Source organism: Dreissena polymorpha, chromosome 10 (genome assembly GCF_020536995.1).
Source record: "Dreissena polymorpha isolate Duluth1 chromosome 10, UMN_Dpol_1.0, whole genome shotgun sequence".
NCBI classification, from domain to species: Eukaryota; Metazoa; Mollusca; class Bivalvia; order Myida; family Dreissenidae; genus Dreissena; species Dreissena polymorpha.
Window position 1 is genome coordinate 75400417 of NC_068364.1, and position 15253 is coordinate 75415669.

At 35.3% G+C, this 15253-nt stretch overlaps 1 protein-coding gene across 2 annotated transcripts; it reads right to left on the reverse strand.

Moving 5' to 3' along the window:
* Positions 1-833: 833 nt before the first annotated feature.
* On the reverse strand, positions 834-14613 carry LOC127847099 (uncharacterized). 2 transcript variants are annotated; one of them, XM_052378709.1, is made up of 9 exons: positions 14584-14613; positions 14336-14390; positions 13463-13534; positions 12871-12961; positions 11514-11582; positions 10770-10896; positions 7613-7740; positions 1592-1753; positions 834-1172 (listed from the first exon to the last, which is right to left on the reverse strand). In XM_052378709.1, exons 3-7 carry the CDS (start codon positions 13525-13527, stop codon positions 7616-7618), a joined length of 477 nt encoding a protein of 158 aa, XP_052234669.1. In that variant the 5' UTR covers positions 13528-13534; positions 14336-14390; positions 14584-14613; the 3' UTR covers positions 834-1172; positions 1592-1753; positions 7613-7615. The 2 variants fall into 2 exon arrangements, 1 of the variants encoding a protein (XP_052234669.1); XR_008033816.1 differs by lacking the exons at positions 834-1172; positions 1592-1753; positions 7613-7740; positions 10770-10896; positions 11514-11582 and adding an exon at positions 11778-11970.
* Positions 14614-15253: the final 640 nt, after the last annotated feature.

Consider the following 15253-nt stretch of genomic DNA (forward strand, 5'->3'; position numbering starts at 1 on the left):
TATGACGAATACACATACAAATATCCTTAACAAATGTGTTTGACGGCCAAATTTGACCGCTCGTATGCACTATTCATGCTTATGGCAATTAAAGAAGATATATCAACAAAACAAGACATTAGGTTTAAACAAGAATTAAACTTTTAGCCCGGGATTCACCTTTAAGACGACTACGATGTGTTTATCCTTGTAATTTAATGCAACATAAAAAAGAAGCTCAATTCATAATTGAGCGTTTTGAAACTAAAAGATTTTTTCAAATGTTAAGAAGGTTAATACGCAACAAACTAAGATTGCGCAAAATGTAAACCATGTAAAATCCATGATGCCTCTGACATTATAATGGCTGAAGGGCACATGATAACTTATCAAGACGACATGTCAGTCATGTGCGGCAACAATACAACTGACTTCTCGCTCAAAGACATAGTTGAAATGTATGCACATTTTATTGGTCAGTAAGTATGACGAAGTATGACGAATGTCTAAAATACCCGATTTAAAAGGAATTCAAAAGAAAAACAAGATTGTCTATACATGTATTAAATATTTGGAAGTTATTGTCGTTAATGAACACAATTCATGCATAGCTTTCGAATAGTACATGTTTATGCATTTCAATATTGTGATTTTTTGTGAGAATAACAGTTTAAACCATTTTCTTATAGAGATCTTTGCCTGGTATTTTCATTTTCAATTTGTTCAGCGTCCACAACAAAATGCGAATAAAAGATAAATTACTGATACATTATCACTAAAACATTCCAAGTTTTCAATTTTAAAACTTAGTCAGTTTATTCATGGTTTAAGTTACCAAAAATGGTTTTAAAAAAAAGAGGTGTATTCAATGGACAGAAAAAATATTCATAAATAGTACAGTTCTATATTTCCATTAGTCATGTGTGTCTACACTGGATACATAAGAATCAAGATGCTAAACTCTCCTGAACATCATTTTTGCCTTTTTCATTGAACCATTTTGTCTAAAATCCTTATAAAAATTCCGGTTGCAGCGGATGTATCAGGAGTTAAATATTCTCCATTCAAATTCGCATTTGTACAGTAGCTATACCACCATCCTCCGTGATATCGTTTGGCACAGGTGATACTGGTATCGTTATCATACGTAGAAAATCGAAATCCGTTGTCACTGGACAATCCTTCTCTGTCACCTTATGAAAAAATTAAACGAAAGCACGGCTAACTAAAATGTTTAAATAGTTACTCCCACGTACAAATATAACAATTTAATTTGAATTATTGTTTTTCGGGAAGAGGAAAATTACAACGAGCGAGGCATGGCATAGGGGAGATAACCATGGGTTATACTTAGGTTAGGGTTACGGGTCGGGTAAGGGTAAAGATATGAGTTCAGGCTAACCCAAACCCGACCCTTAACCTTAATCCTAACCCTTACCCTAACCCTCTAACCCCCCCCCCCCCCCATGCGCATTACAATACCATGCCTCGCTCGTTGTCGTTGTCCGCTTTCCTTGTTTTGCTTGTTGTTGATAAATATGTAAACACAGATGGAATATCAAAGTCCTCTAAGCATACTTAAAGTTTATAAGGCAAAGATTGCATTACATACCAGCTGTTCCATGTCCTTGGTTGACATGCAGCGTGCAATTAGGAGCAGTCGACAGTCTGAAATTTGGGAACACTTCAAACGCTGTAGATCCATCAGCCGCCATCAAGTCAATCCGTAGTTCTGATCGCACGTTGTATGTCATTGCATGTATGAACTTTAAACCTAAAATAATATTTATTGAATTTGTTAACTTACACTAAGCATTAGCTCATTTGATGGCTTCTGGTTTTTAGTCTGTTGAACAATATCAAATATAAGAAGTGTTTAATTCAAGTTTTAATTTCAAAACAGATTCTTCTTAAAACCTTTCGTATGTGCGCCTTCATAATTGTATTCCAATATTTGTTAGAATTTTGTTTTACTGTCTGTTTATAGCAAAAACTATAAAGTGTAACGAGCTACACTTTGACGATGCTAGACGCAAGACTGCCTAAATTTACTTGAATACTCGGGTTAGCTAAAACAACAAATCATAAAACGCTGACATTCGCTTCTAAAATGTCTTAATAATAAGCGAATACAAACGGTTGTTAGTTTAAATATACTAACCATTCAAAAGCAGTTGAACGACAAAAACTAATAATTTAGGAACACCAAACGAGAGAAAAGCAAAGTAAGTCCTTCAATACAGCGATTACGGTCGAAGCTGAATGAATTAAGATCGACGAAAAGTAGCAGATGAATTATGCATGTAGTGTTGAATGTGTTTCAAATGCGTTACATACGTATTGCTAACTTAGCAAATATAACGATGGTTGTTTGGGCCTCGTGTAGCGCGTCCGTTCGCGGAGAGTCAAGCGCCTACACAGGCTTAAAGACTAGTACGAATCTGAATAAGCACCAGCAACTCTAGCCACAGTAGCAGAGGACCAATATCACCACACATGTTTGCTGCGTAAATATAATAAGACTCTCGTGTAGGTATAACCAACTTTATTGTTGTCAAATAAGTAGATCAATCTCACCAGTATTCAAAACCAAAATTAACTCACTATGACCCTTTTTGTTTGTGTCAGATATCCATATTTTGGTTGGTGTAGCAATTAAACCGTAATTACTCTGAGAGTTTGCTCTAGCCCAAATGCTTAGTTTGTGCCTCTTATTTTTCGGACACCCAGGTTTTATCGTGTATAATGACTCAAAAATTTCCGAAGGTTGCAGGTTACCATTTTGTTTCCTATTTGCGTCAATCCGTTGATTAACTTAATGACGGTCATAACACGTTGTAAGAAATTGCCAACATTCGGTGGACGGTTACCTTGCTGTATTTGGGCACATAGACGAGTTTACCTGATATACGGTAAATAATGTTTCAACTGACAACTTAATGTGCTTATTCAGTTGAACCAATAAGTTCTGCTTAATATATGTACTGTGTTAATGTCTTACCATTTCGGAAAGAAATTTTAGCCATCAATTACTGCAAATTATGATAATACGGATTGCTCAAAAAGGTTCATACTACAGAAAAGTAAATGAAAATCTTGCTGGTCGAAGTTCAACCAGGGAGTATCTTTTTTACATCAAAAGTAAAAAAGTTACAGTTATACAAATTTAATTTTAAACACAGTTTTAAATATTATTACTTTATAAAGTAATGTTTTCCAGCTACTTTTGGCAAGTTATGTTCTACATATTTGATTCCAAATGTCGATGCAAAATATGTATTAAAAAGTTATATAGTTGTATGATATAGGTAAGTGTTTATGTTACGGGAATTATACACGGCTAAACATAATGCGAACGAAACTGTTTCAATTTATAGTCAATTCCAAATGGGTTATTTTAGCTGATATTCAACAAAATTAAAAAAGTGATACTTCAGCAATTATTACACAAGGTCCTTTATGTATGTCAATTAACCAATAGTCACGCATTGTGAATACACAAGGAAAGAGTCTTTACACATGCAAACGAAACATAAAGAAAGACATAAATGAATCGTTAAGTCAGTCGAGAAGTTTTAAATTCTTCCCGTAAATATGTGTTTACATGGTATACGTAATTTAAACTTGAGGCAGCCATATGTGTCACGTGATATTTCTGCCTAAAGAAACAGTGGCGCAACACTTATCAGTGGATAATGCGGTATATAAGGAACACATACAAGATCTTTCCAAGTATAATCATGTGACTCATTATGGCTGTTGTTGTGAAAATAATTAGAAATGTTTCTCATTTATGCAGATTATAAAATAATCTAAGATTTTGGAAAGACAAAGGAAGGTTATTTATAAGAAATGCAATATGTTTCATCATTCCTGGTGAAAACGTATTTGCAATTGCATCTCATGATAAACGCATGTGTACGGGCAGAATTTAGGTGTTTGCTGTGTTGAATATATTTAACAGTTGAAATACTTACATGTAGGCATGTGTATTTTTTTATGTATTCAGCAATCTTTTCGCAAAGTCTACATGTCCAAGTTTTTTTCTTGCATTATATTATAGTTATATAATCCTACTCAGATTAATGTCAGTATCAAAATATCATTTTTTACTTTGTTGCTATTATAATCTTTGATTTTGGGTTTTGGTATGTTTAGTTAAAAAGATAATATACTATCCCCACACCGAAAACGTCCCATATTGAATTAATGGTTTATAAAAAAGACTTTAATCAGCCTTTAAAATTAGATTTAACAAAACGTATCAATAACAAATACAACAGTTACAAACCAAGCCAGAATTCCCCATGAGCGTTTCCGAAGCCGTTTTCATACGATGAAAAAGTTTGGTAGAAATCCACCGAACCGTTGAAACGACTTTGAAACACCTGAAATCAAAGAATCATCAGCATCGCCGTCATTATCATCAGCATCAAAAGCAGTAGCAGCAGGAGAAGAATCAGCATAAACATCAACGTCAAAATAATTACTTCTATTATGGTTGTTACATTATAATGATATAGAGATTATGTATAAAACCGTGTTATCGTTTAATGAGTGGTCATGCTCATTATATGTTCAAGATCGACGGAGCCATTGATGAAACTATATGTTCTATTTGGCCAGGAATACGATGTCTATAAAAAAAATTGATTGAAATCAACATAAATAAGTTTTATTTCATGCGTTTCGACGATTCGTGATATAAAAATACGCGTAGTAGTAGTAGTAGTAGTATTAGTACTACTACTACTGCTACAACTAGTAGTAGTAGTAGTAGTGGTGGTGGTTATAGTAGTAATAGTAGAAGTAGTAATAGTAGTAGTAGTAGTAGTAGTAGTAGTAGTAGTAGTAGTAGTAGTAGTAGTAGTAGTAGTAGTAGTAGTAGTAGTAGTAGTAGTAGTAGTAGTAGTAGTAGTAGTAGTAGTAGTAGTAGAAGTAGTAGTAGTAGTAGTAGTAGTAGTAGTAGTAGTAGTAGTAGTAGTAGTAGTAGTAGTAGAAGAAGTAGTAGTAGTAGTATTTATAGTAGTAGTAGTAGTAGTAGCAGTAGTAGTAGTAGTAGTAGTAGTAGTAGTAGTAGTAGTAGTAGTAGTAGTAGTAGTAGTAGTAGTAGTAGTAGTAGTAGTAGTAGTAGTAGTAGTAGTAGTAGTAGTAGAAGAAGAAGTAGTAGTAGTAGTACTGGTAGTTGAAGTAGTCGTAGTAGTAGTAGTAGATGTAGAAGTAGTAGTTGTTGTTGTTGTAGTAGTAATAGTAGTAATAGTCGTAGTCGTCGTAGTAGTAGTAGTAGTAGTAGTAGTAGTAGTAGTAGTAGTAGTAGACGTAGTAGTAGTAGTAGTAGTAGTAGTAGTAGTAGTAGTATAGTAGTAGTAGTAGTAGTAGTAGTAGTAGTAGTAGTAGAAGAAGACCAGCAGAAGTTATATATAGGATTTATCATTAAAACATGATCTTGCTTTGTTATTATTGTAATTGAATCAAGACTGATACATTGAGTTTGACCTAACATGTTCAAAACAATAAAGCTTTTGGACTTGATAAGAATAGCCTGCCATTCTCAAATTACGAAACGAAAGTTTACGTTCGTGGCATTCTATTATATGCTGCATGCATTAATATTTTAGTAAATATAAAATAAATCGCTCTATTAACGCAACAACTGCATTTTGCATTTCACTGATTTATTTAATCAGCGTATTACGGCCACATTTGGAGTATTAACAATCAGTGTGATCGACGATGACCTGAAATATCACGAAACAAACAATAACGACACAAATATAAACTTAAAGTGTAAATCATTAGACAGTTAATCACATTTTCACTTGGCTCTTGCTACTTTTTGACACATGTATCTGTACAAGACCATGTTATATCTGATATATAAATAAATAAATAAATATATATATATATATATATATATATATATATATATATATATATATATATAAAACTATACTATACTAAACTATACTAAAACTTGAACGGTAAGGATACATATCAGAGGACAATTTATCCTTACCCCATTTCGGACCCGTTCAAGTTTTAGTTAGCCACATATGCTTGAATGTCGTGTATTTAAACGAATAAGCAACGCGTCTTAAATGTTTAAACGTATTTGGATGGGGCGAATCATATGGCACCTCAAACGTTCGTTATGAATGTGTTCAATACTTGGGAAATGTGTGTTGCCCGTGCGGTACGAACTAATTGTTATATGTGGCTTCTTAAGGTTTTGAAAAAAACTGAAATCGTAGGAGATCACAACCGCAAGTGGTCAAGAAGTGTTAGCGCGTCATAAATTAAAGTATAATTGCAACTATATAGAAAATGATCTCTTATCGCAACATGTCGAATGTCAAGCTGATATATCAAACTGTTAAAAAAGTGTGTGTTGCGTTAGAGGCGCGATTTACGGATTTATTGTTTGTTTTAAACATGTTACATAGCATCATCGAATAATTTGGTAAGAATAATTAAATACACGTCTAACAGTTCAATCATTTACGATTATAAATAAGTACTAGATATAGTTTTGTGCGCAAAACCAACAAGTAAATTCCTTTTATAGAAGAACGAGAACGCTTAAACATGATTTATAAATAGATGATTCGCGGTGCATTGTTAAGGATGAACAATTTAGTGCTAAACATTCTTTGGGTCAAATCGTGTTCCAATTATAAAAAAAAACAGACGGTTTTCTATTAGGTCGCATAAGGCATCACATAAGTTTACAGATCACTTGTAAAATGAGGTTTATGTGTTCTTTAGCACCTGAAAGAATTTGACTTATTCAACTAGACTGCTATTATCATTTTATGAGGTAAAAGAAGTTCCTTTATTCCACTAATCCGTCTGAACATTTTCTGCTGCCGACCCTTGACTGGTTTTTAGTATTCCGGGTTGATATTTCGAACAGTGTTTTGACATATATTCACTAAATTAAATATGAAATTTGCGATAATTTTTGCGATAATTTTGTCAATAAACTTAACATTAAGAAAAATATTACTATAACAAGATATTGCGACTATTCTGCATGTAATTGTATTTTCTTGTCGAAGTATTAAAGTGCAAACATATTCACGAGTAAAAATTAATGACCTACAACCCTTATTTATTTTGCAAATGGCTATGCTAGCGGAAACAAATTACCTTTTCTTTTTAGCCTTGGTATATTCAGTTAATTGTGTCTGAAACAACTTATAACTGTTAGTTAAATATGCAACACAAGTAACCAGAAAATACAACTTTTGAAGGTTCTCCTTTAAACATGGCATACTTGAGTCAATCTTTGCATCAAAATATTGCATCGTCGGCGCGACCCATAAGTCATGTGTAATTTTAAAAATAAAGTATCATCTGGGATGTGTAGATTACACTTTATCTATTTTCCATTTCATCCCGTTATGCAACAGCAAACTTTCAACTGTCAAGACATTTGTCTTATGTTTTGTACCATAGATTCTTGTAAAACAGGAATATATCTCTTTCAAAGTTTGCAATAATACGAAATATTATATTGCATATAAGAAAATATCATACATCAATGTAGTCAACATATCATTGAAAACAAAAGTAACAAAACCTGGGTAAGCAAGCTAAAATAAATAAGCATATGATTTTAAGATCTATTTACCGTCTAACCACCTCCGTCTGTTGTGATGTCACAGTACACTTCAATGTCTTCATTTGTCCCCTCTGGTCGCACGCTGTACACACCAGAGACATTAGTGAAGGATCCAGTCCCCTTGCAGTCCTTGTAACCTTTGTATGCATAACGTTTGAATATTATATATTATTAACGCTACAACAATAAGCACACCTCAGGATGATACAAGGTTTGATCAAACTGACGATGTAAATATAAACCGACGCGTTAGCTTATATTGATGCTATTATTGTATTATCCTCTGTAGGGATTGATATTTATGAATATACCAAATAGGTAGCATCATAGTCAAGGTCCTAACGAAAGACATCCTCATCGTCAAAAAAGACCGGATCGCAAAGGTTGTATCAGACGCCTACGAAGACTGGTAAGAGACAGAAGGTAGATATGGCATGGGAGAGACCTATGTCAGGAGGGCGTAGACTTTTTGAGTTCAATTAAAGACACCAACTTACCAACACGCTATACCCACATAATACGTCTATGACAGCCGCCTTACATGCTCCAATAAGGCTTCACACAACCAGATCAACTCAAAACCTGCACCTCAACGGTTCCAGCGTCAAGCAGGCGAATAAAAAAAAGTTTTTTTTGCCACAGAACTTGGCAGTGACCAAGATTAAGTTCGTAGCTGAACTTAAACAACAAGCGCATTTACAAGAATATTCGCATTAGATTTGACTTGGAAATAGATCCCAATATAACAAAGGAATGCCAAGCACAGATAGTTGGAAAGTGTCCAGCCCTGAATAGACAAAAGTATTGACAGCACCAACAACATCAATAAAGTCCTAATGTCATCGGCCAAATAATTTCTTGGGAGAGAGCGAAGGAAGAACACACCATGTGTGACGACCGAGATCATGGACCTGTGCGAAAAGAAAAGAGCTGAGGCGTGAGAAGTACACAAGCCTGGACTCTAGGCCAGAATTCCAGAAATCGAACAGGGAGGTGTAGAAGAAAATGAAAGAATCCCCTTTGCGTAATGGATATGGTGTCCGACTAGCGACCGGGAGGTCACAGGTTCAATCACCGCCGTGGGAACGTTCTTTAGATCACCCTCAAAGACACCAAGTACTCATTTTATAACTAGCCCAAATGAGTGCGCCAAAGTCGTTAACAGCAGGACCTAATACTATAACTTCCCGCAAGATCCCTGTCCAATTAAGCTTATTGAGCACGGATCAGACTCAACGAGTTCAGCAATGACGATACTATGACAGAAGATCTGGAAGGTCCTGGAGAGGAAGTGGCCTAAGGAGTGGATTCAATCTCTCGTGATCCTGCTACCTAAAACAGACAACCACAAGCCGTGCGAGAATTACCGCACCATAAGTCACATAAGCCATCCCAGCAAAGTTATGCTATGCATCATCCTCACCTGACTCAAAATTAAGCCAGAGAAACTGCTGGTGGAAGAACGGACTGAGTTCAGAGCTTGGCGGATCGCACTTGAACAAAGCCTCAACTGTAGAGTCATCATTGAGAAACATATGCAACACCAACGTGAGATCTCCTACATCTTCAACCACTTCAAGAGAGATTCGACCGCGTGTGGCATAGGACGCCTATGACAGATTCTGATAGGATTCAACATTGACAAAGAGCTGGTGCTAGTCATCAACTCTACGGAAACTCTAGCAGCGCAATACGTCTCAAGGGCCAGATGGGTAACTTCTCTAAGGGCGTCCGTCAGGGGTGTCTGCACCCCCCCCTTCCAGTTTAACTTTTTAATTGAGACGATAAACAAAGAGACCCTCCTAGACCACCACACCTCAATCTTAATTGGTTGCAGACCGATCTGGAAATTGAGTTTCGCGATTTACCTCATGGGCGGCACCAGCACTGAGCTCCAAGGACTTAACAACTGACTGTATGCAAAAGCATGAGCATAAGAGATGGCAATCAGCACGGAGAAGTCGAAGATAATGTTGATAAGCACAAACAATGCCATCGCAGGCATCACGATTAACGACCAGTAATTTGAAATAGCGACCAGCTTCAAGTACTTGCGAACAACCCTTTCCAAGATGGGAACCAGCACCGCTGAGGTCCGAACTAGAACCGCAGCGATGGCCAGACTACGTAGATTATGGACAAGAAGCTCTATCAGCTTCCCCACCAAAGTACAGGCTCTACAATTCCATCATAGTCTTCATCCTACTGTTCGGCTCCGAGTCCCTCTCGATGGATGAGATACAACCAGCAGCTCACCACAGACCTGACTTGCGGATGATTTTTCTGCCGTCCTCCCTTATTTCCCTCAACAGCCAGACCGATCAAGGGAATGATGATGATGATAATTAATTCATATGGAATTATAAATACTAGTATTTATTACGTTAGCATCTTTGGAAGCTTAAGGTAAATTTAAAATTCCACATTCGCTCAGTTCTGATAATCTTGTCTTAAAGGTTCGAATTCCATTCTTTTAATTACTTTCTTAGGATAAAACAAATATTTCGAATAATACTCTGTTTATATATCAATAAACATAACATGGTGATTAATTTCATTATATAATTAACACAGTTTACTGTTGTAACTAAAGCAATTTATTCAGTTGAAATAAATAACTTATCGAAACCATCGCACACGCATTTCGATTACGTCTACGTTAACCGTCTTATTGCAGTTCATTTAGTACTATCTTATTGCTCACAATCATTTTCGCAACGTTCGTTTCTGTTTAATATCAAGTGATGAAAGAACATTTAAAAAATTAAGAAATCTAAATAATTCTGATTCGCAATACAAACTATGACCATTGGTTGTATATCCAATGTTTTTCTCTTTTAACCTACTCGGTCACTCTATTTCTTGCATAATTTGGAATGCGTATACGTGCTGAGGTATTGTACAATTTGTTTCAAATATAATAAGGAATCAGTAATATTTACCACGGAGGAAAACTACTCGAGTGTAAAATTATAAAAATAACATGTTCAGCAACATGCTTTAACAGATGGAAAAAACACGTAGTATTAACAACATATTAGTACCTTGTTCACAAGCATTGCATTTTGTTTTGATTCACTGTGTGGGAACATAATATAGAAGTTGGATGTACTTTGATAAGAAAATATTGCATGGCATGTTCGTATTTGTAAGATGAAATAAATACTGCAATGTTTGTTGCACAGATCTCCATTGCAGCAACGATCGCAGATAATTTCCGTTACAGATCTCTGTTCCGCTGATAAGGACCTGCCAACTATTGCCAAATTGTCCAGCTTGTAGCGTTCACATTGCTGAAAAAGGGCATGTATTATTTTGTGAATTGTTGTTGGATATACGTGATGAGCTCTAAATTATTGGGAAATAAAATGTTGATGTATATATGCTTAAATTTTTAAATCCTTTAGTCGAATGTCATAAACGCACTTAAAATAACATGCTTGCAATCACATTGATTTTAAGTCGATTTTAACACAAAACATTTTGTTCTTTATAAGTAATAGTTACTTTTCTGATTTTAACTAAAGAATAAATGAAAATATTGAATTATAATCAATTAGCCGGAAATAATAACGGTATTTCTGAAAAGCTTTACATTTACATAAAGATCAGATACCGTCTGTTTTAGTTTAAATATAATTTGCGACAGTTTATGATTATTAGATGTTTTGCGCAGAAGTATCTGAAATAAGTTTTTATTTAATAAAAGCCTCAATTGAGTGTCGTATAAAATTTCCCCGCATCAAATATCGTGTAACGATTGCATAACAAACTAAATTATAATTGTTGATTTACTTTTCAAGATTATTCGACTCTGTTTATATTTATTTCTCGCAAAGGAACAAACTTTACTATATAGTAGATATACTTTATAGAAAAGTGTAATGTATCAGAAAAATGTATAACATACCGATAACACAGCGCATTTGTATGTGTAGACACTGTCACCAAATTCACGTTCTTCATAGAACAAGCACACCTTGAAAACATTACAAATTGCGTCAAAAAGACTAGATTAGCTCTTACTTTTATAATTCCTACAAGAGGGTAATTTTACCTTATCGATGTTTTATGGATGTGTCTCTTGTTATTATTCTTGTTGTTACAAATTGAAAGCTAAATATTGCCATATAACGTTAGAAACCCATGTTCTTTAACAACAAAGCTACAAAACTGTGATTTTCTATTTGTTTTTGCCAATTCTGCATATTACAAGCGATGCAAAACATACATCAACAATGCAGCTAAGGTTAAACATATATGACATCATAGTTCGTGGCTTCCACAAAAGTCGATACTATGGCAGGATCCTGGAGTAGTCTGCGACGAACAACTGTAACATATCGGTCCGCGATTGGGCGGGTAACCTGTGCAAAAATGTTACACACACACACACACACACACACACACACACACATACACGCACGCACGCACGCACGCACGCACGCACGCACGCACGCACGCACGCAAACACACACACACACACACACACACACACACACACACACACACACACACACACACACACACACACACACACACACACACACACACACACACACACACACACACACACATACACACACACACACACACACACACACACACACACACACACACACACACACACACACACACACACACACACACACACCCACACACACACACACACACACACACACACACACACACACACACACACACACACACACACACACACACACACACACACACACACACACACACACACACACACACACACACACCACACACACACACCACACACACACCACACACACACACACACACACACACACCACACACACACACACACACACACACACACACACACACACACACACACACACACACACACACGTGACGACAGCGTTATGATCAGATTAAATAAATACGTCAATGTCCGAACGCAGTCGATACTGTTTCGGGATACAAGTACACGTGGGCAGAACGCTATCTTCAAAATGTGCAAGGTTATAATTGTTTGATTTATTGTCACATTTGATATGTCGGATCTTATTTCGATAAAAATTTGCGTGTATAAGTTCGAACAAAAGATATAAAAAAAACACTGTGTATTTGAAAACTCGTTTACAGGACATATGCCAAGGTTTCATAGTTTAAGGCGCTTTTCAAATGATAAAATGCCACATTTTCAATTGCTCTAGACGCTTCAGAAATATGCTAGTTTTGCTAGTTTATTTTACCAATCATTATTTGACATATACGTCTAGCTAAGCAAATCTTACCCGGTTTTCCGCATCCGGCAGCGTTGCACAGGTCACTATAACAGCAGTCGTCACAAGTGGCATGATTGCCATAGGTTCAATTAAGACACATCTGTCGAGGAGAATGTCAAAATTTGATGTTTATATTTGGATTTATAAAACGAAAGTGTCTTAAATATTTGTTTGATAATATAACAAGTCCATCGCAGAGTAAACATAAGATAATTACATAAACGCGTTTAATTTATAACGTAATTCATTGCGATTAAACAAATAGCATTCGATTTGATTAGTATTCGATGTATAGATCAATAATCATCGGATAAGAATAATGGAGTGCAGCAATAAAAACGCAAAAGCGGTTTTCATTTGGTTAAGAAATCATTCGTAGGAACGATATGAATGTTGGATTTGTAAAAATACATTTCCATTCTCACTTTATAAATTAATTAGATACACGATACACGATACATAATTAAATGTATCTATGCTGCGCTCGGGTTGATATATCTTGATCTGTATTTAAAGAATGGCATTCAATTGAGTACCCTGTATTAATTTCACAATATAATGTAAACGAGTCAGTAGATCACGTCAGTATATTACGACCTACCGAGGCTTGTGTACATCCAAGGTCATATAGAACATCCCCATATTCATTCGTTTTCTGATAGACATGGCAGATCTAGAATGCAGACGAAGAAAAAAAAATCATACAACACTTAAACTGCATAAACTATGCCTCATTGGAAATTTCATACAACACTTAAACTGCATAAACTATGCCTCATTGGAAATTTGTCAAATCCACCATCATACAGATCGATACGGTGCAGCCCATTAAACGCTGCTAATGTTGATAGTGTTTATTTAGTCAAGCATAATAAACCATGTCATCTGCAAAAAAACTTAATATGTAAGGTTGCAATATCGTTTCATAAATAATAAAATAAGACCACTTGAATGAATATAAGATTAAAAATGCAGTGACATTTGTATTTTTAAATGCGTCTTTCTATTCGAGACAACTAGCAAATGGGAACATGAAATGAAGAGTCTGTTTAGTCAATAGGTAAAACTATTTATATGCATTTGTTTCGAAAAAGTGCAACTCATAAATATAAATGTTATCACATGTGCATCCTAACAAATCCCTTCTGTCTCTAAAGAAGTATGAGTCATTTACCTCGCCCTGAGCACATTCCATGATGTTTTTGCAGTATCTGGATGTCTGCGCAATGAAGACATGTCAAACAATTGACTTCAAAATGCAAAAAAACAAAAATATATTTAAAACAAACTCGTGTTTTTGCAAAATATGTGATCTTTGTTTACATACCATCGACCAGTCAAGTCGGTTGTTTATGTTGCTTTCTATGAGTCTTCAATTTTGAGTGAATATTCGATGCGGAATAAGTTTTGAATTGCCAACAAGTAATTTGGTCGTTTATTACTTATATCCTTGTGTATCAAAACTGTTACTTACCGTTGCTGAGGCAGGCTTATAGAAGGCTAATTCCTAGCCGGAGGAACATGTTTGTCTAAAAGATAAATCAACGTATGAAACATTTATTCGGTCGAAAAACGAAGAAAGTGTAAAATTCAACGTTTATGGTTTAATAATACGTTTTTACCTAGTATAAAAAATCTAATTCACATGTTACCTTTATTAAGCATGTGACAACAACATGCACATTCAAACTTGTGCAACTTAAAAAATGAAACATAACTTACTCTTACACTGTTATCAATCAGGTGGCGAATGTGCCACGTCGAGTAAATTGTCAAACTTAAAAACATTAGACGAACATCTTATCTCTTCAAATCGTCTAATGAAAGCCAGAAGATGTAATTAACATTGAAAGTGGATATAAAGATGGAATATTCTGGCTCTCAAACGAATATGATTAATTTCGAATAATTGCGATAACGAAGTGTCTGAGACGAAACAGATAAAATTTTAACAATATGTTTGGACATTTTCTGAACAATATTCAATCTGCACCTTTTATATTATTACTAGTATGCTGTGATAAATTATTAATATAACACGACACTCATTTGCATCATATGAATGAAACAGAATGTTTGTGTTTACATTTGCTCAAAGGTATATTTGAGTCGTGTTCTGAGAAAACTGAGCATAATGCATGTGCGTAAAGTGTCGTCCCTGATTAGCCTGTGCAGTCCGCACAGGCTAATCAGGGAAGACAGTTTACGCACCTACACAGGCTAATCAGGGACGGCACTTTACGTACATGCAATAAGCCCAGTTTTCTCAGAACGCGGCTCATTTTTTTCTATTTGACGTTTATGATACTCCCACACATCAAAGTTGTAATGGCGTCTTCTGATTTTAGATTGATAGGACTTTGTATTTGTTTGATATATTTAAAAATAGTAT

Bases quoted from the DNA above. Each gene is read 5' to 3' on its own strand.
- LOC127847099 (XM_052378709.1), bottom strand. From the start codon at position 13,527: ATGTCTATCAGAAAACGAATGAATATGGGGATGTTCTATATGACCTTG. The intron at 12,962-13,462 runs GTAGGTCGTAAT...TCTCCTCGACAG, and splicing joins TTGGATGTACACAAGCCTCG to ATGTGTCTTAATTGAACCTA. The intron at 10,897-11,513 runs GTATGTTATACA...GCCCTTTTTCAG, and splicing joins ACAAATGCGCTGTGTTATCG to CAATGTGAACGCTACAAGCT.